A 24,961-nucleotide genomic window follows, 5' to 3' on the forward strand; every position below is an offset into this window, starting at 1 on the left:
TCCATTATTGCATAAAATGTGTGTTATCGTGGTGTGTACAAACGCAACAACCGGGCGTTATCGGTAGACGTGCATTATTCAGTAAATTCACGTGTCGTTAATGACCGACTTTTTGTTTTACCATAGCGCTATCAGAGCCCGCATCAAATCATAATATTTGACGCTGAGCGACCTGGTTTCTGACTGAAAGTGGGTCAACGATGCACACTTTTGCACAAAAACATATTTCAGCATAAATAGCTGTATACAAATATTAAAGAAATGAAATAAACCACATATAACTTAAATATTTTATTCTGAGTTGTCTTTTCCTGGCAAGCTGAGGTGTGTTTACTAGATAGTACTTTCTGCAGTTGTTTTGGCTATCTGTTTGATTTTAAAGCACTAAATCTAAGTCTATAACGTTTAACTCCTCTCAGCCCTGTTATTTCTATCGATTTTATTCAGAACAAACGACTTATGAACAAAGAATTTTAAAATATTTTTTCTCTGATGCTGAAGATGCTGTACATAGTATACAAATAATTTTAAATTTTTTGTCCGGTTTAATTAGTTGCCTAAACATATAAATGTTCAGGTAGAAATATATCTATAATTAATCGATTACCAAATAGGTATTGTGTGTAAATTATCCAAGTAATCCAGTAAATTTCTAAAAATAAAACACTTTCCAATCAACTGAATACTGAATAAAATGACGTCGAAACAAAAATACAACTGCAGAGTTTTTTTATGCGGCCCTTATCGAGGTAAATGTAAAAAAAAATCCACACAAGTACCTATTATGGAGCTTAATTTAAACTTACTGTTTTTGCATTGTCGTTCTTATAAACACAAACTTTACTCATGGTATGTATTTTATGCAATTATAGCGATAATACACCTTTTTGAGGTCGTTACCATCTGCAAAGGACCTTAAAATAGAAAACAACAGTCGTGCTACGCACTCGGGCTGTAAACTAGTTTGTGGGTCTTTGAAGATAGTAACGACCTCAAAGAGGCGTATTCACCCTATAATAATTCATGACAAAATAGAGACACAAAATCCGGTTTATAATAGGACTGGTTTTATCTAAAGACCATATTTCTGTTGCCTATTTGAGATAGGAGAAAAAAGTTTAAAGCAAGCAATTGCATAATAACGGAAATCAATATTTGGATAGGAACTACATATTGATCAATTTACCATTTAATCATTTATAACTTATTGATGGCTTTAAAGCGGCTCTCTCATAGACTTACCGTTTTGACAACTCTTTTATCTTGGAATGAGCCAATTTTTGCAGAAATATCTGCAAACCAGTGAATTTAAAAAGTTGTCAAAATGTTCAATTTGTGAGAGTGAAACTTTAAGGTATTGCGATATCTTACACTATATCAATATTTAACAAACATCTGCTAAATTCCTGATAATTTCATCCTCTCGTTTAAAAAAAAAAACTAAGAAAAAATAACCTCCTCAAAAACATTAACTAACTAAACCAAATCCAGCAGTATTCATACACACTCTACAGCCGTAATTTGATCATTTGAAATTCCGTTTTCTTGAATTACAGACTACGTCATAATCTTGGTAAAATCACACAGAAACAATGAGCTCTAGTATGCATTGTGCAGCTTAGATTTCAATATGAGAAGAAGAAAGTTTATTAAAAATAAACATACAACACAATATATATTTGAAATAGGCCAGTATGATCCGTTATTAAATTAATAAAATACAATGGCTTATATCAATACATGTATGACGGAACAGATTTATAAGTATGTTTATTAAAATTACAATGCATCAATTATATATCAATTATTATATTTCTCTACTGTATATCTATGAACGGTATAAGTTACGCTTGTACATACGTAGTCGACTTAGAAGGCAGGCCAATATTAAAATTTATATGATAAATGTGAGTATATAAGTAAAATTAACTTTGGCGAACAAATAATTGATGAAACAAAATACTCATCATAAGACAACGACTTTATCTGAATTGGGAATGCCACTCTGATAATAATATAATATTTATAACTCTATTCATAATCACACACACACGCACCACGCACACACACACGCACGCAAACACGCATACGCGCACACGCACTCACATGTAACATCCAGGTTGTCATTTAATAGTGAATAAATATGTTTATGACACTAATTGACGAAATGATATTCGTCTTCTAACGTAATACATGTAGCGCATAACCGTTCTTTTCTTGGTACGTTTTTTTTCCATCGTCCAGTCTCAATACTGAGCCGATGTATAGACAAACGCAACATTGTAAGTGCTATTCTTTACTTAATGTTGACTTGGTTATGGTATAATTGCAATTCAAAAACTTATGTTAATTGGTATGTCTTATATATATGAGCATCCTCATATACTTCATGTATGTGCATTTTCTGATGATTATTTGTTTTGATTTGTATTCAATCTACATCATTTCTGTATTATGTTGAATTCATGTTTGTAAACGTTTTTGATTTTATTTGACTATGTATTTTGTTGGTACACCTGTAATCAAATCACTCCATGTATGCGAAGTACCGCCTAAATCTACCACTTTAAGGTCCTCGTTGATTGCAGACTGTCGAGAATGTTGATTGTTAACATGCGACGTCACTATGACATACCGTTAATGTCAAATATCGCCTTCCACTTCCACTTCCAAAAGATGGAGAACCTGAACCCCTTAAAGTTAATACAGTGTCTATAGTGACGAAAGCATGGATACCTTCCAGAAGTATATAGCGTTAACAGTCCCTCAGGAACATTACGTATCAGAATCATCCCTTTTCAATCCATGAAGAAAATGAACATGTGCTTCCCTCCCGAATTTAAAACTTTAGTTTTCTTTGGAGGCGGAGATCAGGGGTGTTTTTCACAAAGCAGATTTTCTTTTCGATTCTGATTGAGAATATTTCATTGTGTTTTATAACCTTGTCCAAGAAGTTTTGTCCATCACTCCTGTATCGAGGCAGGAACTTCTCAGAACATGGTACTCATTTCTCGATATTATCGGTGGATATTACAGACGTGGAACCCATCTAGCCCTTACTTTTCTCTTGTTAAGATCCTGAGTCAATATTCTTTCCACATTACCATAGTTCTAACATTGGTAGCAATGTTTCTAACTATAAATATATGACCACTGTAAATGCACACTTACACTTACTCAAGCATGCCTGAACGGATAGATGCCGGTCGGCCACAACGTTTACTGTCCTCTATCGAAATCTGTTTTTCTCTAAATGGCAAATATAAATTGAATTGAAGTTTACTGCTGCATGTTCTACCTGTTGGAGTCAAAACTTGATGTGTTTGTGGTTTTTCTAGCTGCTCACAAAGCTTTAAACAGCACGTACTTCAATGTTTTCAGACGTCATTAACTCCTGTACATGATCTTAAACTTCTAGGATAAGTTTTCCGTGTCAGTAATATTAACAAATAGTTGTAAAAAGGAACTGACTTCTAGTGTCAGTTGTCGTTACGTGGAATAGGGTACTTTTTGAGTGACTAATGTAACAGATATAGTTTTTAAATATGGTAATTATTCTGTGTTTCTACAAAAAGGAGCTTCATCGCAGTTTACGACACTGGTATCTATCAAAACGTTTTGTTTTTCAAGAGAAGCGTATCATAGTTTCAAATTATTTTAATGTAAATAAATTATTTACTATCCTAAGTCACCTATAACCAAAGAAAAGAATGACTTAAGCGAAATGTAAAAGTTTCTGGCTCGACCCTGGTACGTTTAAGTTTGAATATAATCTTCAAACATTAAATGAAATTGAGTTTTACGTTATCGATGTACTGATAATGTCTTCTCCCATATTTTCTTTTATATCTCCAGCGGTTCCAATCTGTGCTTTTCTGGGTAACCATGTTGAAGGAAATATGATCTTAAATACCTTTGTTCAGCAAAAAGATACTTTCTTTCTTTACTCATCCATTTCTGTTGCAAAAGGATGCAACCATTACTATGTTTAGTCAATATTACAAATATGTATTGAATTCATTTAAACTTTCTTCAGTCCAAAACGGCGCGTTAAACATTAACTCTTATTTGGTTCTTCAATGATGGACGCAGACGACAGGCAACATATCTGGTTCTAACAATAAAGCGAAGACAAATAAAAACGATGTTAAAACCTTTGTCCAGTTTTCCATTTCTTGAAGTTGACGTTTTCTCGATCATTTTATTTATACACTCAATAGGCATTTGAAGCCATCCAGTGAAGAAATTAACAAAACGGAGTTCTCTGATGAAGGGATTAAACCAATGAAAGTCGATTTAACGCGTCATAGTCCACTGGTTCAAGAAATATAACTAATCAGATTTATCTTGTGAAGAGATCTGACAAATAGATTGTTGAAATGATTGGAATTGAAAGGCATTATAAGTATTCAAATATAAAAAAGAAACAGTTTTATTATTTGAATGAAATTTTTGCAAAGCACAAAATAGAACCTATAGCGAGGGAACAAATTTTCCATTATGATAACAAGTAGAACAAAAAGATATACATAAAATTGATATTTAATAACTCAACTTGAATAATACAGTGTAATAAAGAGGTACATTATTTGCAATCAGGATATATACATAGTGTCAAAAGAAAAATGTTTTAGACTGCCACACCCATTTTCCCTAGCTAGAATTAGGGTGTCGATGTTAATAAGATATACACATCAAACTTATGTACACATTATATATTCAATTAAGATAATTAAATAGGAAGCGTTCTTCAATGATTATCCTTTTTGCAGCTCGCCTAAGGAATGTTCGCACGTTAATTAAATTTTCGTCTCAAAAACAAATTTTGCGGCTGTAAAATTATGTATGAACTAAATTATCACAATTAATTGAGCTTTTTGAACATATTAATTATCTATCTGTTTTTTATTTATTTTAGTAGGAAAAGTTTACCTATTTGCTACGAAATCAATTTTATTAAATTAAATTGCAAAACTCAAAACATAAAAAGGGTGTTGACAGGGATTCGTACAAAACAGATTAGGACAAACTGCCAAGCTTAAATATTAAAACTGTTTGGAAAAATAATTTTGCAACAAAAGGAGGGTTTTTTCCCTTAACTTGGCTCTTTATAAAGCCAAAGGGTAATAAAAATACTTCAAGTGTATTAACCTCGAAATAAATTCCAAGGCATTTCAATGTTGAATTCAAATAGCTAGAAAGATTTTAGTATTCATGGGACAAGCATGTGCATTAAAATTTGTTTAGATTGCACGAATGTATGACGACACATATAGTTCTGATCTGATCGTTTTCCATGTTTTGATTAACAAAAGAACAAAAAATAGTTTAACCAGATTTGTGATACCTTCAAGGTACATGCGTTTTGCCAGCATGTACATTTCAAGTTATGAATTGCACGAAGACGATGTCAACAATGACGACAATGTCTATGTTCATATATATCAAACTGTAAAAGCAAACATAAATAACAAATAAACAATGAAATGCGTTAACAACAACTGCAGTTTTTTCTATATGTAGTGTTTCAGTTTCATAATAAATCATGAAAAGGGGTTCATTTAAAAAAAAAATTGATGTCAATAACCGAAAAAATATTTATGTAGCAGTTTATTTTAGCATATATTGATGTTTTTGTGGCGGCCTGCATTTGTCAGATTTTAGACAGGGTGTCAAGTATGACAGGCGGGATTTCGACAAGTTCGTTGATACTGCAGCAAGGGAATATAATTGGTAAGCTGATTTCTTTTACAAATCTTTGAAGTCTGGAACACTTCCAATCCATACATTTTGACATTTTTTTTCAGCACATGGGATAAGAATAAGGCTCACAATTAAACCAGTTTGTCTTAATACCTTTTTTATGACCCCTTCAATATCCACGTGAATAAACAGCACATATGAGTACATTGCCATGGCACGTGCTCATATTTAATAGCACGATGCTGCACTGTTCCATTCCATATCTGGTTCTTGTTTGATATTTGCCGTATTATTCCTGCTTCGAGTGTGTTGTTGTTCCGCTTCCTTTACCTGGTCTGTGAGTCTTTTGCCGGCTTTGAATCGGGTTAAACCACCTGAGCTGACATATCCACCCTGGACAACATACAAAGATTCAGAAATTATCAAGAAGCAAAAATGTGGATGTTACTTTCATTGGTAAATATATATAAATAAATAACACCATTATAATCAATATAATTTGTTTCTCAAAATCGAATCTTTTCAGATCGCTTATCATTTAAACATGAATGAACGCGTAATCTGTTCCCCCGTTGAATCCGGTATACAGCTAAATGTTGGACCGGGATTAGTATACATATTGCACAATACTTCATAATATTGCCTAACTTTTGTATATTTTCTTTTTAAGCTTTTCATAGTTTTTTTTTTTAAATTTTGTATTTTACAACATTGACAGACCTTTGGTGTTGGATATTTGTTTTCTTCGCACCAACGGACAAAAGCTTGTCTAACTATATTCTGGGAGCGCTGATCAACCGCTTTCGAGTAAACGCGAATTGCTTGCTCTTTGAACAGTGAGGGCAGAAAGTTAGATTCCTATCATAAAAAAAGTAATTATCACTATAGATAAATGTTAAATATTTTTAAAATATATTTTTACACACACGGTATGACAGCTATTTATCTAAAAAACTTAACTCAAGTACTTAAACATATCTCAAAACAGTAAAAATATACACTATAATTGAAAATACAGACAGGATACTAAAATGACTACAAAGAATTCAATGCATTTCTGGATTAAGAAACTAAAATTGGTAACTCGACTGAAGTTTGCGTATAATAACCCTAGATAACACATGAACGACCGGATATTCATAGCATAGTACTAAAAATGTTGGAATTAGATGCTATTGACATTAAAAAAAGAAAGCAAATGTACCTGCTCTCGACGAATATGGAAAGCTTCGTTGGGCTTTTCCTTGCAATAAAACATCGTGTTCTCAATGGGATTTTTCTCGTTCATACCGTGGTCTAAATCCACAAACTAGAAAGATATCACGCGTAGGGCACAATTACAATAAACTAATTTGTGCCAAGTAAAACTCTTCTTTTTACAATATCACAATTATCAACGTAATAATAATAATAATAATAATAATAATAATAATAATAATAATAATAATATAATACTTATAATAAAAGTAATAATATCATCATCATCATCATCATCATCATCATCATCATCATCTAATAATGCAAATGTAAAAACTGACCAGCAAAACAATGCCATGATCGCTCATATCATACAATGGGGAAATTTCGTACTCATCGTCGTCCATAAGTTTGCGCATCTCTTTGATCATCACGTGTTTGTCTTCCTATTCATACAAATCATAATTTTAAGTATGTGTAAGATCAAGCAACTTCATATGATAGGTCATTTTCAACCGTCTAACTTTCGGAAGAGAAAACCTTCGGAAAGACCAACTTTATCCTAAGAATAATGATGTTTTATTAAGATTTTCTACTGAGAGCAAAGATAATGCAACACTGTCAGCGCCCATATGCTAAGGGGGTCATCTATTTTAAAAATCACTTAGCTATTTTCAACCAGAAGTACCACATCATAGATATCCGCTTTGTTGGTGAACTACAGGATGTTTTCGAAGAACGCCTCACATCTGTTCAATCTCATTTAGATATTTACAAAAGATGCATACTAGCTGAATAATAAAGTACAGCATATACAGAACCTCTTTTTTCATGTGCTCTCCCTTTGCTTGCGTTTGTCCCACACACTTGTACAGCTTGCGCTTCAAAACGTTTGTTAAAATGTCCCTTGATTCCTTCAGGTTTGGGTCCGTTGAATTCAGTATCAGATTAAACACGTGATCTGTCATCTGACTGAAAGCTTTCATGTCATGAATGGCCTCTGACATTTTCTTCTCTATTCTGTATTGCAAGAGTTCAATAATTAAAAGTTTGCCCTTTTTAATCATATATATTGTACGTACAATAACAATGAAATATATATTCTTAAGATGATGAATATATCGGAAGGAGAAAGTATTGCACCAAAACTTCACATATTATTAATACCATCACCCACCCTTTTTCTCCGACAAACTTGATATGATCATTGGCTTTAACGAAGGCCTCAGTCACCCTGAAAAAGAATTTCCACTCAAAAGTCACAATTCAACAAAGCAAATGTCACGAAACCAAATGTTGTGCAGTTGTAACATATAAGCACTATTTCTTTTGTTATGTATTTAAAAGATCTTCTTTAATTCTGATTTGGGAAAGGACTCAAAACTGCAATTCTAATTTGGTGCTCATATCATCTTACACTATTGAATAATTCGCAGATATGCGAAGTACCCCCTCCTTCTCAATCACAATTAGAAATGCAAACGCACTTACATTTTTTGAATGATGTTCGATGTTTTGTGGCTATAAGCTATGCGATTTAACGTCTGGCGTATATGAAACATGTCATATAGTGTTTCGGAATCCTGTTTATTTAAAAAAGACAATATTGAAGCAACTCGCATCTTATATAAAGTTTTTATGATAAATTACAACGTTAAGAACTATAAACATGCATTTGTTTCAGACAAGATCTATATGTACTTCATAATGCAGAAATTCGTATTTCCGGAAAAGAGTTATACTTACCTTATCTCGTGTACATATTTGATATGCCCCATTTACTTGCACAACACGTGCAAAATGAATGAAGCGTGTGTAGTCAAAATTGTTTCTGATTCCTAGCATGAGGCAGTCACGTGCGAAGTAGTCCCATTTGTCTACATCAATTCCATTTCGCTTATTGGCAACGATCTGTCGTGGAACCAAAACAAAGACATTGGTGCGGAATGTTTGTCATGTAAAATCAGTTTATGTGTGTATTTTAGTTTATTGAACGTATTCGGTTTCGTTTCAGTTCACAGTTTCCAACTAGTGCTACACCAACCGTAACCATACAATCCTTGAACGATTTGAGAAGTTGTTTTATGATTTACCTCATACAAGAAGCTTTTATCTTCTGTTCTTCCTTTTAGCGCCCATATCTGAATGACAGAATAAAGAATATAAAGAATTGTACTTACTGAGAAATTGAGACAAAGAGCAATGCACGTATACTTATGTTTTAGATAAGAAATTTAATTTTAGTTGGCCCTTACATCTTCGCAATAATGCTGAGGCCCAGCGATCATTTCTTCTATAAAGGTAATGTCAACATCCGTCAGGTCGTATTTCTTAAATGTTGTGTTCAACTGGTTCTCTTCTACTAGGTATCGAAACGTCTTTATCGATGTATCTTCATGCTGCATAATAAATACAAAAAAATTACACATACTAAAATGAATAACATCCTTTGATTGTCGAAAAGAGCTTAATATATGATGAAAAAATGATGTCTGGAAGCTTTACTATATGGTATTATAAGAAGTAGGAGCTGAACTTAAGCCGATTTACATTCCATCTGGTACCAGGTGACACAGTCGGTATGAAGGCGACATCGAAAAGATGAGAAAATGGGCCATGGCCTAAAATATACAAGGTCAATGGGTTTAAAATTGCAGACCTAGCATTTGTTATATGTTATGCCTATAATTATCAACGAGTTAAATTAAAACCATGTTATATTTGCAATCAACACTCTCTTTTTTTAAACAATTGTGCAAAAAAAACCCACAATATTATAAGTAATATAACATTTATATATCATAAATCAAAAGATCATACTACGAAAAACTATAAATAACTACGCATGTATTGCAAACAACATACATACTATGTATGTAAACAAGAATCATAATCCAATTAGTGTCTATCCCTACCAAGATCATGGCACAAGCCTGCTATTTCAACACAGAGAACATCAACGTCTGTTATGTCCAGTTCTGGTTGTCGTTGACGTATAACGCGAAGGAGTTTACCTGCTAGGTGACACACTCTGGAGAAACGGTTCAATACAAAATTGTAAACACGTATGTTGATAGTCATCTGTTTCATGTAGATAAAGGTTGTGTGTTCGACAGTTAACGGTAAATATGTCTGTTTGGGCACGTAAAAATGTATAAGTTTACCTTCAAGCATGTTTATCTTTAAACGTTTTTTATTTACAAAATAAAAGTGAATCATTTCAAATCAAATATATAAGTAAATTACAGCCCTCCAAAAGAGTTGCACATGCTGTCCCTTTTACACGAGTTTGACCGATTCCCTAACTAAAGTTCCTCTAACAGAGTGTTGTATTTAAGAAAATTTAAGGTATAACCTTAACAAAAGCTTACCCCAAGCTATTCTCAAATCTGTTGTGGGATGCCCCTGGGTAAACAAAATAGCAGGTGCCGAGTTGTTTAATGAATCGTAGCCGCTGGAATTCCGGAGTGTCGAGGATCTTAACACACAGCGGATGTAGTTCTATATGGCCGTGTATTGGGTCGTTGAACACCTAAGCAAGAAAAGTGGGTATGTCAATTTGCAGCTCATTTGGTCTTCTTAAGGTAGAGTTTTCATGTTATAATTTGTAGTTTTTATCCAATCAATTTCATCATCTTTTTATACTTTATTTCATGAAATGCATGCTTTTTATTTTATCCAATTCGGGTATATGATTTTAAATTATTTGTAATTACGATATTAAATGCATTTTCTGTAATTTGAGACGATCGTAACGGAATTATGTCATTTTGGGATACCAAACGTTTCATACCTGTAGGAAACCCACTTCCTTCTTTTCTATTTGTTCGATATACTCGTCAATTTTTTTTAAAACGATTTATACTGATTATTGTTTTGAAAAGTCGTTTCAAAAGAACAGAACAGACGAATAAGTTATGAAATAGGAAATAGTAGATAATGCATATAAGTACTATGGCCAAATAATGTCAAGACGAACTGAAGCAACGTAAATCTTACACATTCAACTTGTTCGCCTAAAACTCAAAGCTTCTTCAAGATCGTTTTCTTTTCTATTTTTCATCTTCGATATCTCTTAAATTGCACATAATAATATATCAGTTACGACGACGGTTTTATTTACCCGTTTATATGCGTGAAGGTTTAACTGAAAGTCTAAGTCTACAATAAAACAACCAGCTTGTTTCTGTAAATAACTTAGGTATGCTCATAATTTAATGTCATTCGTAATTCTTATATAAAACCAATACTGGTCCATCAAAAGGTTTATACCGTTCTAACTTTCAAGCAAGCAAGCATGTATAACCCCAAGTATAACAATATTCTGAAAGTATATACAAAGGCTATCGAATAAAGTCAGGTGTTTCGCTATGTAACCAGGTGTTAAATTATAGGTAGTGCGAGTGTTTCCCAGGCGTGTATGTTCCGTTATGTATGATAAGCTTGAGCGTGAATACTCATTATCTTGTCATGACAGTGAACACTTTTTACTTACATAATTGTTGTATTACACAAACTGGCGGTTAGATGGGAGTCTAACCCATGCGTTATTCTTGATATCCCTAATCCAGAAGTTCCGGTCTTCAAAGTTCAGCAAGAATCACGGAAAGGTCCAGTTAGAACTCTTCATAGAGACTTTCTTCTTCCATTCATTTCCATTCCTCTTGAATAGCCTGTCCCCACTCCTGCTCCTAGGAGGAAATGCCTGCCAGAGCTGTTATTGTAGCAGATACTTCCGAGGATTCTGATTCGTCTTCCTCAGGAACCATGTCTTCTTTCCGCTACATCATTCCTCAACGAAGACGACCTGGACTCACTTGTCTTTCGGACTCCAGCCGTATTACTGTTGACCCCACGACTCCTTCTACAAGATCACCTTCGGTATATGAGAATCCCTCATCTTTTGCTTCTCTTGATCCTAGTCGAGGTTCATATACTAGTTTGGTTGCCCCTGAACAACCGCAGCCCAGGCCCAGGCGAGCAAGAAAACCACCTGACAGATATGGAGAATGGGTCGCTCCCCAGGTGGAGTTATTTGTCTAGTTTCCTTATTACAGTTGTGAATGCATTGGTCTTAAATTCATTCAAAGAGTTTTATTTTATCTCCTTACATTTATATGTTTGTTTACATATTGTTCATTGTGAATCATAGTCAACCTTTATAGGTATGATTGACATTTTTGGGTATTCGCTTGTATCATTTGTTCAGATTGGTTTCTTTTGTAAAGTTTTATTACTATTACATACAATGTATTGTCACGCCTTTACTATTTATAATATATATTGAGCGCATTGTCGTGTAGTAATTATCCCATAGAATGTAATTGAATTGTCGTAAAGGTACTACTGTGCCTTGATATTTCTTTTATTCAGATTTCATAGTGTCCTTTTAAATTTCAATTTTCTACATTATTGCCTTATTGTTCACTGCAAACATTATTTACTTATTATTATGTCAAGTTTCTAAAGGTTTTTGTGTATTTCAATTACTATATGCTTTGCTGTGTTTTATTTTATATTTATTTTGCTTAAATTGCAGCAGAGATCTTTTCTGTGCTGTGTTATTATAACATTTGTTTTATTTATTTAATGTTACCCAGAATTATCATTATAATTATTTTTGAACATTAGATGTGTATAATTAATAAATTATTAAGTCATCGATTCAAAATCTTCTGTCAGTTTCGCTTATAAGGGCGACAACTGCTATATCTTAAGTTACAGTTCATACAACAACTACCGCCCATATTTATCATGCCATTGTCACTTTTGCTTAATGCTATTCTTTGTGTTGTTCCTAATTCTGTAAGCAAAATGTACTTATCATTTGCTTTAGTTTACGGTTTCATTTAAGTAGTTTTATTTATTTTAATCGGAGACCGGGGTTCTTTATACCTATGATAAATTTACATTTCGGGAGAAATTCTTTCCCGGGCGGGGTAATATGTTACCTGGTGTTAAATTATAGGTAGTGCGAGTGTTTCCTAGGCGTGTAGGTTCCGTTATGTATGATAAGCTTGAGTGTGAATACTAATTATCCTGTCATGGCATTGAACACTTTTTACTTACACAATTGTTGTATTCACGGTCTATGCACAATTTATTAAATCCTTTCTAAGTAAATAAGCCCAAAGGTTACACCTACAATAGTAATGTCGTCAACAAATAACAACATTATAAGCATAATAACATCAATTGCTAAGCCAGAGTCTACATACTTTAGTAAATATACCACTATGTATATATATTCAACAAGGAGTAAAAAAGTAACGAAGGTGACAGAACTTCTCCTTGACGTAGACCGACAGCATAGTCGAATTAATTACATAATTCACAATAACATCACTTGCTAAGCAAGAGTCTACATTATATTGTAAATATACCATTTTGTTTATATATTCAACAAAGAATAAAAATACCGAAGGTGACATAACTTCTCCTTGACGCGGACCGACAGCATAGTCGAATTAATAACATAATTAACTTTTTGTTACTCATCGTTTATATTTTTAACTTATTTCCCTTGAATACCGCCTTTATTTTATACGATTTTAGTCATAATGCTTTTCTATAAATATAATCAAACATTTCATCATATGTAAAAATACAACATATTTTTTATATAACAATTGAACAATTTTTATACAAACGATAAAAGAGTAAATATCAGATCTATGATGGAGCGATCATTTAAATTCTTTATTTAAACAGCCAAACACATTATTACCCATTGATAAAAAATATATTTAAAATGTTTTAATCGGAATACCAGCAGACTTTGGTTTGGATTTATATATAAAATATTTCCAATATATATATTCTTGCATTTTGAATTAATAAGCAGACTTGATTATTTAACGTACAATACGCACGTTTTCCTTTTACCTTTTATCTCACGGACCTATAACACGGACCTATAAACCACTTGTCTGTGCTTATTTTCCCGAAGAGCTGGCGGAAATATACGGAGATTACAGATTATCGCAGATCGAAAAACTTGCGGAATTTTTTGGTACTTGCTGTGCGGGCGCTACGGATTGTAGGTAGATTGTTATTTGTTATCGTTTCACCGATAACGGGCAGTTTCCAATACGTCCCGGATAGTATGTATTATGGGTTTTAATATTATCACCATTCAAGTACTTTAGTGCAAGATTATATTTGATAACAATTTTTATATGAAAAACTACAAGTCCAGTAGTCGAAAGTTTAATCATAAACCCCGTTTAATGGCACCGAGCCGACGCCAATGCCATAGAACACAAAAACAAACAATACAAAAAAGAAACATGGAACAACAACACAAAACTCCACAAACAATACACTACATATACAATTTTTAACACAAGGGGGGTTAATCAGGATTGTTAGGTACCGCCTTGGAACGGGCAGTAAAATGTAAACTTACTGGGGGTTTAAACTAGTTTGTGTGCACAATCTCACCCTTATCCCAACAATACCGGATATAGTAAAAACGTAAATGGTAAATCTTATCAAAGTATGCATTAACTTAAGAAATTTAAGAATAAAACAAATAATAAAACCATTCTTGTCATGTCTCTGTGAACTAAATTAAAGAGGCTTACCTTTTGTCCAAAGAAATGAAAAGGAGGTGTCTTTAATTTCCGAATAAACTTCCGTAATTCCACTATTTGGTTCCAGTCCCTATTTCATGTAAACAAATTAACGAGAGATGCAATGAATATTTCCGGAATACAATTTTACAGAATTTCAAATCATGTGACAAAATTTCCATTTTTATCTGCTATTATGTCTTCTATAACAATCACTTACGTGACTCCCAACTTCTCAAAAACTTTGTCTTCAAGCTGTATCAACGTATCGCCTATTAAACCTTCCTCTGGAAATTATAAAACCAGTAGTTTAAAAACAACTTAGAAACTATGTAGCTACATGTATAGTACATGCATGACAGAGTTGCTTTTTCTTTATCGTCTGAATGCGTATATTAAAATACACATTCCTAAAACTTTAAAGACATTGACTTTTTATTTCTATATGCTATTATATTTAGGGACAATTTTACCACGAAAACGCTCAGCAGTTTCAATTAGACCCTTTTGTCGCAGTTTATCAGCAACTGTGTCCGCATCCCACTTAGAATAATTCAAATAGTCGTTGTCCAAACGAGTATTTTTGCGTGGTGGTTCGCCACCCGACTCTTGAGAAGCGGAAGGGTCCATATCCATTTGGTCACACTGGGATGTCATGGTGTCCTTCCTTATTGGTAAGAGAAGAGAATGTAAACGATAACGTTCAAGCACGGCGCATTAAAGGAAAACTAGAAAATTGTATTTGTGTTCATATTTCTGAGATAAAATTTAAAATTTGCATTTTTATTGTTTACCGCAAAATCATATGTAATCGTTTATAAGATGTTTATCTTACAACACAAAAAAAAATGAAAAAAAACACAACACATCTGCAATTTCAACATACACAGGGCGCATGCTTTTTGTCACGTAACAGAATAGAATGTGACGTAATACGTTATATTTAAGATATAATTAAGATTTAATTAAATGGATATGTGTCTACATACTGTATGTTTAGTAATGTAGGGCATATTTGATTGACATTTGAATATGAAAATGGTTGACAGCCGACCTGGTACAAATGTACAAAATGGTCATGTTAATTACAAAAACGTGTATTCCTGTGGTTGTAAAGCTGTCATATGTAGACAACAAATTAGTATAAAAGAGATGACTTGGGATGTGAAAAGAGAGTTGGCTTAGGCCAGGCAAGCAACGCGGCCTTGGGTCCTTAATGGACGGCAGTTAGGATGTGGGATTACCTTAAATGTCATGCTGTATTATATACTGATTATTATACTTAGAAAGAACGTTGAACAATAAAGACTTAGAACACTTGAACAGTTGTTGGTTGGTTACTGGAGGAACTATCACGAAAGTCAAGTGAGCGTTGGCGTTACGCGACACGTAAAAGTTTGGCGCCTGCTGACCGAAGATATTCAAGAACAGGGTTGACGTGGAACACAACGGGGGAGTACTGACAACTATTGGATCACATTTTGAAATGAAGAAGAAAAAGGTACATGATGACAACTGCGGTTCGAGTGACTATGGACATTGCAGCGCGAACAGGCCACGGGACAAAAGTTAGTGACGTTTTATTACTTTGTATTTCTTGCCTAGATATGACACGTGTTGCTATAATTTTGGGATATTTAACAGGGCAAAATTTTAAAGTTTTGGATAATAAATGCAATCAGAGCAAAGCTGTTCTTTTGAAGGAGACCCTAAGCTATCTAATTTCTGACTTAACAACGTTCCATATTATTTAGTACAATAAAACCATTTGATTTAAATAAGAATAAACTGAAGAATGAGTTTTTAAGGTAACAAAGATAAAGATATTGAGAAATTCGATAAAAAATGTAAAACAGGTGTGAAAAAAACGTTGTTAAATGCAAACGAAGAATCATTTAAGTACATTATTGAATAACTAGATGAAAAAGAAAACTAAGTCATTTAAGGACATTAATTGAATAATTAACATGGAAAGAAATGTAATTAAAAGAATTTGAGTAAACTTATTTAGCAGGTCTAACATTAATGAAAGTTGCATAAATACAAAAAAAATAATGACTTATACTCAGGGTTTAGTGCAAACACTGAAGATAATACAAAATGAAATATTTTTTATGTCGAAGAAGGAGACAAATGGCAGGTTTCATTACTTCAGTTGTCATGTAACTGTAAATAATTGTCAAACACATCAGATAGGTAAATGAATGCAATGTTACCTGTAATTAACTTGACATTAATGATATGAAATCATTAAAATTAAGTAAGTTTATAGTCTTGTAAATAATTGTAGTATTTTGTCAATATATCATTTTATATAATTTTGAGTAAATTGGTGATGGTTTTAAAGTTGTAAAAATCATATAAATAAATCAATGTTTGGATCATAGAAAGGTCTGAGAGAGAAAGCATGCAAAATAAAAAGTATTTTTTTTTAGATGTCATTAAATAAAGTGTATCGCCTGAATACGGCAAGTAATTTTCAATTTCGAAATCACTAATAAAATTGTTTGTTAGGTAGTAAGTAATCTAATTAAATTATTTAAGTAACTCACAGATTAGTTTGGTAAAACTAATGAATCAATTATAAAGTTGTAAGTTATCCGATGATAAGCATGATGGTAACATGTTAAGCTAGAGTTTAGCTTTCTTATAACTGTGAAGATGTACAAAGTTGTACAAAGATAAACAAAGATAGTGGTCAAGAAAGACCAGGTTTCTTAAGTGATTGGAGATGATACGTTCAAGATATTGAATTTCAACAAAATTGTTGGACTCCTGTGAAGTCACATTAGGGTGTGAGTTATTTAATAAATTAATTGAATCACTTATGTATTAGTTTTCTTAAAATAATGGACTACTTATGAGCTAACATATAAGCTTTGTAAAATATTGCATAAAAAGGTTCTTAATAAAATAAAATGCTGTTCATAAAAACAAAACGTTTCACAAAAAAAAACTTAGGTCAAACATTCATTAAAATCAAACATACGAATACTTACGCACAGATACAGTAATTAATTATAAATGGGGCCACTTTCAAAATATAAGCCTGCTTGAAAATATCAACACAAAATTTCATGGTAATAGCAACACCTATGTCAATGAAAGGTAAAAGTACAGGTAATATGTCACGTGATACGAACAGTCAATATCAACATTATTCTTCAGCGGATATCGAGATAATATACCTAGTGGCGATATTGTGTTAAGTGGTCATCGGTGTTTCATAAAGGATCGAACTATATTCTGGTATTGCGTATGTGATGTGCTAACCAATTGGTTACACTTCGGAATATCCAGAGGAGCTAAGCACACATTCTCGTATGACCTGTGCTCGGCTTGACGTCACATGATCAAGTCTTTAGGACCGTGATGATTCCTGTGTGATGGACAACACCAACTTGAGATCGTTAGTATCTTCAATAACATGAACACTTGCACACATCTATCTAAGTACACTTCCGGAATTAGCAGTCGTATAATGGCAGAACATTTCGAGTCGGTGGGGACATTCTACAATCAAACAACCCCTTGGCTATAAACTCTACATCTACAACAACACGGCAGCAGCAACAACAACAACGATGATTCCCTGTCTTCAGAATGATAACATGAAAAACAGCGCTACATAAAACATTGACTAATTACCAAATTTGACAACAGTACTGTCAGTGTTAATTACTTGTACTCAATCTGCAGTGTTATTTTCTAATTGTTAACTATGTTTATTAATTACCTGAGGGCTAATTACCAATTAGTCTATATTATGTCCGACATTTTGACAAATAACGTGTCAGTTTACTTTCTATTGCTTACGAAAAGAAAATCTTGCATTAAAAAGGGACGGTATCTATACAATTTGATATCATTGTTTGGGATTTAGGCACAGATTTTCTTTTGCGTATTTTTTTGTCGGAAATACAACTTGATCATCATTGTTTGAGATTTAGGCACAGATTTTCTTTTGCGTATTTTTTTTTTGTCGGAATTACTTTTTTTTAATTTACCTGTTTGGGGTTGAGAAACATATTTTCTTACGATTTTATTTATCTATTCAATTATAACCATTGTTTGGGGTTGACGCAAAGATTTTCTTAAAAATCTTGATAAAAAAAGGACGAATGTCACGTAACAGAATAGAATGTGACGTAATACGTTATATTTAAGATATAATTAAGATTTAATTAAATGGATATGTGTCTACATACTGTATGTTTAGTAATGTAGGGCATATTTGATTGACATTTGAATATGAAAATGGTTGACAGCCGACCTGGTACAAATGTACAAAATGGTCATGTTAATTACAAAAACGTGTATTCCTGTGGTTGTAAAGCTGTCATATGTAGACAACAAATTAGTATAAAAGAGATGACTTGGGATGTGAAAAGAGAGTTGGCTTAGGCCAGGCAAGCAACGCGGCCTTGGGTCCTTAATGGACGGCAGTTAGGATGTGGGATTACCTTAAATGTCATGCTGTATTATATACTGATTATTATACTTAGAAAGAACGTTGAACAATAAAGACTTAGAACACTTGAACAGTTGTTGGTTGGTTACTGGAGGAACTATCACGAAAGTCAAGTGAGCGTTGGCGTTACGCGACATTTTCTACACTTACGTCACGCATTTTATAATACTCGAAACAGTGTGACAATACGCCACTTAAAATCGCTTGTTTGTCAAGCTAATAGTTATAAATAAAGATACTCTTTTACCAAAAATAACTAGCAAAGCCAATGAAATTTCAATTTAGCATATTTGCATACTGCGAAAAAAAACCCAGTGACAATAGGTTATTTCAGTAAACATTTAGCGATTATAGCTGACCTCTACAAGTTCATTTTTCGTGTTGATATTTCTATTCGCCGTAAAGGGATTCGATCATGATTTGTTAATGCACTTTTTACGGATACTTTTCATACGAATTGAAATGTGGCAAATCAATGGGAGTGTTAAAACCTAGAAACTGACGGCAGGATCCAATCAACAAGTGTTGATATATGATCTAATATTGTCTGTGAGGTCCACAATTTTGATTTGCGCTACTAACGCGATTCAACAAAAGGCTGTAGCGCGATTGGTTGAGAGACATTATCACGTGATGCTAGAATGTTTTTCAAGTCTAGATTTCTCTCAGTTAAGTATGAGTCACTGTGGGCGAGTGAATAAAGTTTCGGTTTTCTAGCTATTGGCTGTACCGGTGTGTGTTTGCTTCACACTTAAACCAGGTTGTTTATCAAAGAGTAAAATAATCATTAAATGAGTATTTTCCGATGCATATCCGGAAAATTGTTTTGGTACCAAAACATGAGCGAATACCTTTAATGGTACTAGTAGTTCATGGCCTGTTCATTGTAAAGTATCCAAATCATTTCAATTTCAAAATATGTTAGTTTATGCTTCTTGATGTAAAGGTATTTGCGTTTGTCAATAAGAATCGATGAAGTGTTCGCATATTAACTAGCATCTCATGCCTCAGCCATGATTATAATGTCGCATTATGTCATTTAAACGAGAAGCATAAGTCGTTTCAAGAGATACTATTGAGTTTTAACGAGACACGTTAGTCGTTTTAACGAGATACCAAATCGTTTAAACAAAATACTAAGTAGTTTTTTTTACTAGATACGTATGTCGTTTGAACAAGTTGGGTTGTTTTTAAGAGATATTTACGTCTATTTAACGAGATAAAAAAAAAGCCCGTATGACACCTCTAAGCCACCATTATTTAAGGATGGGAAACTCGTGATTCAATGTTTATCCCGATAAGATAAATTTTAGTCTAAAGCACTTATAAAGATTACAAAATGCACAAACGTTTTGGTCTCCTTTTGAAACCTAGCTGATGGCAACCTATGCTTAACCTATGCTTAAGAATCGTAAATCGCAATCCCTATGTTATCAATTTTCTAAAAAAGCTAAGTTACGTGTCCACTAGAAAATAGTATTATCTGTATATTTTTTTTTATTTCACTGGATATCCATCAATTGAGTTTTGTCATTAGATATATTTTCAAAGTAGTTAATCTTATTTTTTGGGGACGTTTGGCAATCCGAAGCATGTCTTAAAGGTACCGTTTACTATTAGCTGTAGCGCCTTTCACACAGGGCGATATAAAACAATGGTAATTTTAAATGAAAGTATTTCCTGTAAAAGAATTAAGAATTTTTCACAGAGAACAGTCGAAAGGTAGCGAGTGTTATCGGTAAACAGTTTCGTCACACGATATGTACTAATTTAACTGACAGTTATACACTCTAGTTCTTAAATATCAATCGGGCTAAAAGGAAAACTGAAAGTATTAAGTTATAAAACACCTGTGTTGCATTTTTCGTTTATATCAGGTGTACAAAAAGGGTCCAAAAGACTAAAATAAATGTTGCGCACGTGATACATGTTTGCAAGAATAAATATATGAGGGGTGCTCCCATAACTTATGGTTATAAAAGGTCTTGTTACATCGATGTTTTCTCGACTTCCGCTGACGAATACAAGTATCGCTCTCGAATGCTTTACCTATTATACGGTCATCTATTAATATTTTGTTTAAACATGTTTAAAATATTTATATTGTTTTTGCATTGTTTTCAGATGCTCAACATTAAATTTGACTAATAATGATAATGGGGAAAACATTAATACTGTCAGTAACTTCCCTTGGCAATACACACACTTATGCATGTACTGAATGATCCTACATTTATTCATACAATTAATAAGGCTATGGCATATGTTTGAAAGAACATTGAACACAATTGAACATCAGACGTCACGGAATGCCAAGGGTTTGGTTATAAAGGAGTCATATGTTCTGCTAATCAATATTTTTGAATGGCAATGGAAAGCTTTATATTCACTATTTATTGTTTTAAGCGTGAAATGATATATTATTTATGTTCAGTTTATTCGTTATGTTTCTTATTAAATTGAGCAAACATATCGGATATCTCAACAAATTTGAAAAAAATCTTTCAACGTCTTCAAAAGTTGTCCGAGATTTAGATCTATACGTGCAGTGAATTATCTTAACGCTTTATTGATTTCGGTTTATATGTATATTTATTAATCAACTATTACGTATTTGGCGAGATACAGAGACAATTGCGGTATCAATACCAGACAATTGAAGACAATATATGCCAGAACTCGGCCAATATCAACAAAACTCATCTAATATGAGTTTCCTCCGTTTTGATTGGCTTAAAAACTCGCCTAATATAGGATTTGAGAAATGGGCCATTTTCATTGGCTGTCGAAACTCGCCTAATATGAGAAATATGCCGGAAATTATTTTTAAAGGTAGCCATTTTGTTTTTAGTTTTCCGACTGTTTTGAAAAGTTTGTGCTTCTTATAAACCTATTTGGAATACTTGAACCTATTGAATGATTGAACCACCTTGTACGGTTTGATATTACAGTTGTATTTAACCCGTTTGTGGATTTTACGACTATTACGATTTTGTACACCGACAAAATGGACGACGAAGGTGAAACATTCGACGTTTGGCAAATGATTTACGAATTTAAGACGAAAAGACATGCTTCCTTACAATGTACAGTGCTTTATTCATAAGTATGTGCAATGTCACTCTAAGGATGCATGTCAAAATCAGCAAAGTTAAGTCTAGAAAAGCAGACACCATGAATGAATAAGGGATAAATACGGCTTCACGGTGAACTTAAAGGTAAGTTATAAGAATGTTTTTAACCAAAATGGTAATAGTTAATTAATAAAATACTTATTAATTAGGTGATTTCATATTGGCCCAGTTATTTGCCCTCGGTCAGCTGTATTTGCCTTCGCCCTTTCGGGCTCAGGCAAATACAGCTACCCTCGGACAAATAACTAGACCAATATGAAATCACCTAATTAATAACATTATAATATACATATCTTCTTTCGTATTTGTAAATGATACTGGTTTTGATAAAAACATGTTAGTAAATTAAATATGGCATTCGGTAAAAAACAACACCACCAATACAAATACCTGTATGTTTGGTTCGTTCTGATTGGTCAAAGTGACCTTTCGAAGATATGGGTGCGCCGATAGATTCTAAAAATAAAAATGGATGAATCCATAATATCCTAAAATATTTATTGACCCCCATGTTTTATTTGGGCACCTATAATAATATAGTTGCGCCGATAAAAGGATGTTCGGCAGGCAAGTAATTCTTTTGAATGCTATTTTGACAATGTTCCTGATTTCTATTTGCAATATTTGATAAGATTTCGAATGTGTAATCATCACCTCCCTATTGAAAAGGGGCGATGGTTTAATATTGAACGTAATAATAGGAAATGTCATCTTTGTCAATCAAACGATGTCGGTGACGAATTTCATTATCTTTTTAAATGTACTCACTTTGTTGATGCAAGAAAACGACTGCTACCGCATATTAAAGGTGATAACTGTAACACAATTATGTATAAAAAATTGATGAATGAAACAGATGAAAGGAAATTGATAGATTTAGCGAAGTTTTTTAAGATTATACTGGATTATTTTATTAATACACCAGGCTAACTAGCGCTTACCTCAATTTTTACTGCAAATTGTTACAAATTAATATAAATTTATTAGTATAAATATATTCATTATATTTGTCTTAGTTGACTCCAGAAGACAGAATATAGCGTTCTTCTTCTTTTTCTTAGTACTTACACAGCTTGACCGATTTAATTTGTGTATGTTTATTTGTTGTAAACCTCGTATCACACGTATTATATGTGCAGAGTGTACAATAAACTTTAAACTTTTAAACTTTAATCTTTTGGCGCATCGTACATAAATTTATAATTGAAGCCATATAATTATGATGGGCAAACCGTTCATTTGGAACTCTTAGGCTCTTTCTTACACCAAGTATTTAATAGAGATGATGCCGAATTGCCAACATAGTGCAAAAATACTTAAACATTTTATTAATAAGATCAACGATAGTTTTCGAACATATGTATACGATATTTGATGTAATAACTGTATCATTTCTTCAATATGTATATTTTGAATTGAAATAAATGCATTTTTTTTCAACAGCTTACTACCTTAATCACAACAAATCTGTGTGCTTTCATAGTTTGTGTTTAATTAGAAGCTAGGTTGATAACAATAAACATAACTTGTAAATAACAGTGTTGGTTAAAATCTGAAACATTCATATTAAAGTTAAGGTATTGATAGCGAATTATAGGTGTATTTTTAAACGAGCAAACATTGTTATTTGGAACATGATTTACTTCACTTCACGTGTCTTTTTTCATTTTTTCACGCAAAATTTACATGTACAGCATGCATATATTGATAAAGTATAAAAAGTCGTGTACACAAATAAATTACGAGACAAATTTTCAGTTTCGGTGTGCTAGTTGGGAAAAAGGAGTGAAAGAAATGTTAATAGGTAGTAGAAAGAAATGTGGATGAAAATCATATTCTTGAATTGGTGCTGACTTGCATTGACATAAATTATTTAAAACAATGCAGTAATCAAGAACTTAACGTGTTAAGTGCAAGGGTTCATCTATCACGGAATGTATGCAATTTATTTTTTGGCCATAGCTATCATCTTTTCTGTTTGCAATCTTTTTGAAAAAGATGGAACAAAAACTTCAAATTTTTTAGAGCGTATACCTTCACATGTTAAGTTTGAAGATAGAGTATTTTGCAAGAAGTATTACAAAGTTAATTGCATATTCATATTTCTCGTTTAATGACTTAATGTTAGAAAAATTCTTCCTTGTTGCTATTTGGCTCATGTAATGACACAGATGATATCGATTCTCGCTCTTTCTGAATCCCGCTGTTACGATTGGATATTGATTATACGCTCTTGATTGGTTTATGGCCCAGTCACATAGCCCGGCCGATGTCCGGCATCGGTAGAGCTCAGTGGATTTTTTTGGTGCCACCGAGCTCTCCTCATCGGAAGCAGAGCTCGGTGACGTGAACGGACTCCGTCCGGACATCTTCAGGCGACCGACCGAACACCGGCCGGTGACCGTACGGAGTCTGTCTCAAATTGGGAGTTTTTTTCTGCCGATGTGGCAGCAACTACCGGCCGGAGGTCGGCCGGACATCGGAAGGAATACGGCCGGTACCCGAGCAGGTAACAGGACACCGTGCGATCGCCGGCCGGGTTGTTAACGGGCTTTGAACAATGACCGGCCGATGCTCGTCCGATGTAACACGGACTTGGGTGCCGAGCTGTTCCGTTCTTCCTACCTGACATTGTCAGTTCATCACTATGGCTGCACCGAGGAGACTTCGAATGGCACTGCTCGAACACGACCTGGCTCAAGCAAGGTTCCAGTACAACCTGGTCCTGGCGGCAATACTAGAAGCCGCCGAGAGGGAGCGACAGAGGGCCCGCAGAAGAGAAAGACGCTGGTGGGTGCGAGAGTGGATCCTACGCAGACCCCTTTTCGGCCAGTACGAGACTCTCATGAAGGAACTCGAGGCCGAGCACGCTGCCGACTTCA

General features: G+C 33.5%; 1 protein-coding gene across 1 annotated transcript; it reads right to left on the reverse strand.

Moving 5' to 3' along the window:
• Positions 1–5,931: 5,931 nt before the first annotated feature.
• LOC128244026 (deoxynucleoside triphosphate triphosphohydrolase SAMHD1-like) lies at positions 5,932–24,711 on the reverse strand. The gene is made up of 16 exons (XM_052962045.1): positions 24,464–24,711; positions 14,948–15,141; positions 11,718–11,893; positions 10,272–10,432; positions 9,816–9,931; positions 9,451–9,521; positions 9,156–9,299; positions 8,994–9,041; positions 8,647–8,811; positions 8,392–8,483; positions 8,078–8,134; positions 7,689–7,920; positions 7,242–7,346; positions 6,908–7,012; positions 6,424–6,561; positions 5,932–6,096 (listed from the first exon to the last, which is right to left on the reverse strand). The coding sequence occupies exons 1-16, from the start codon at positions 24,709–24,711 to the stop codon at positions 5,932–5,934; spliced, it is 2,217 nt and encodes a 738-aa protein (XP_052818005.1).
• Positions 24,712–24,961: the final 250 nt, after the last annotated feature.

The sequence above is a fragment of the Mya arenaria genome, chromosome 8, assembly GCF_026914265.1.
Source record: "Mya arenaria isolate MELC-2E11 chromosome 8, ASM2691426v1".
Taxonomy (NCBI): domain Eukaryota; kingdom Metazoa; phylum Mollusca; class Bivalvia; order Myida; family Myidae; genus Mya; species Mya arenaria.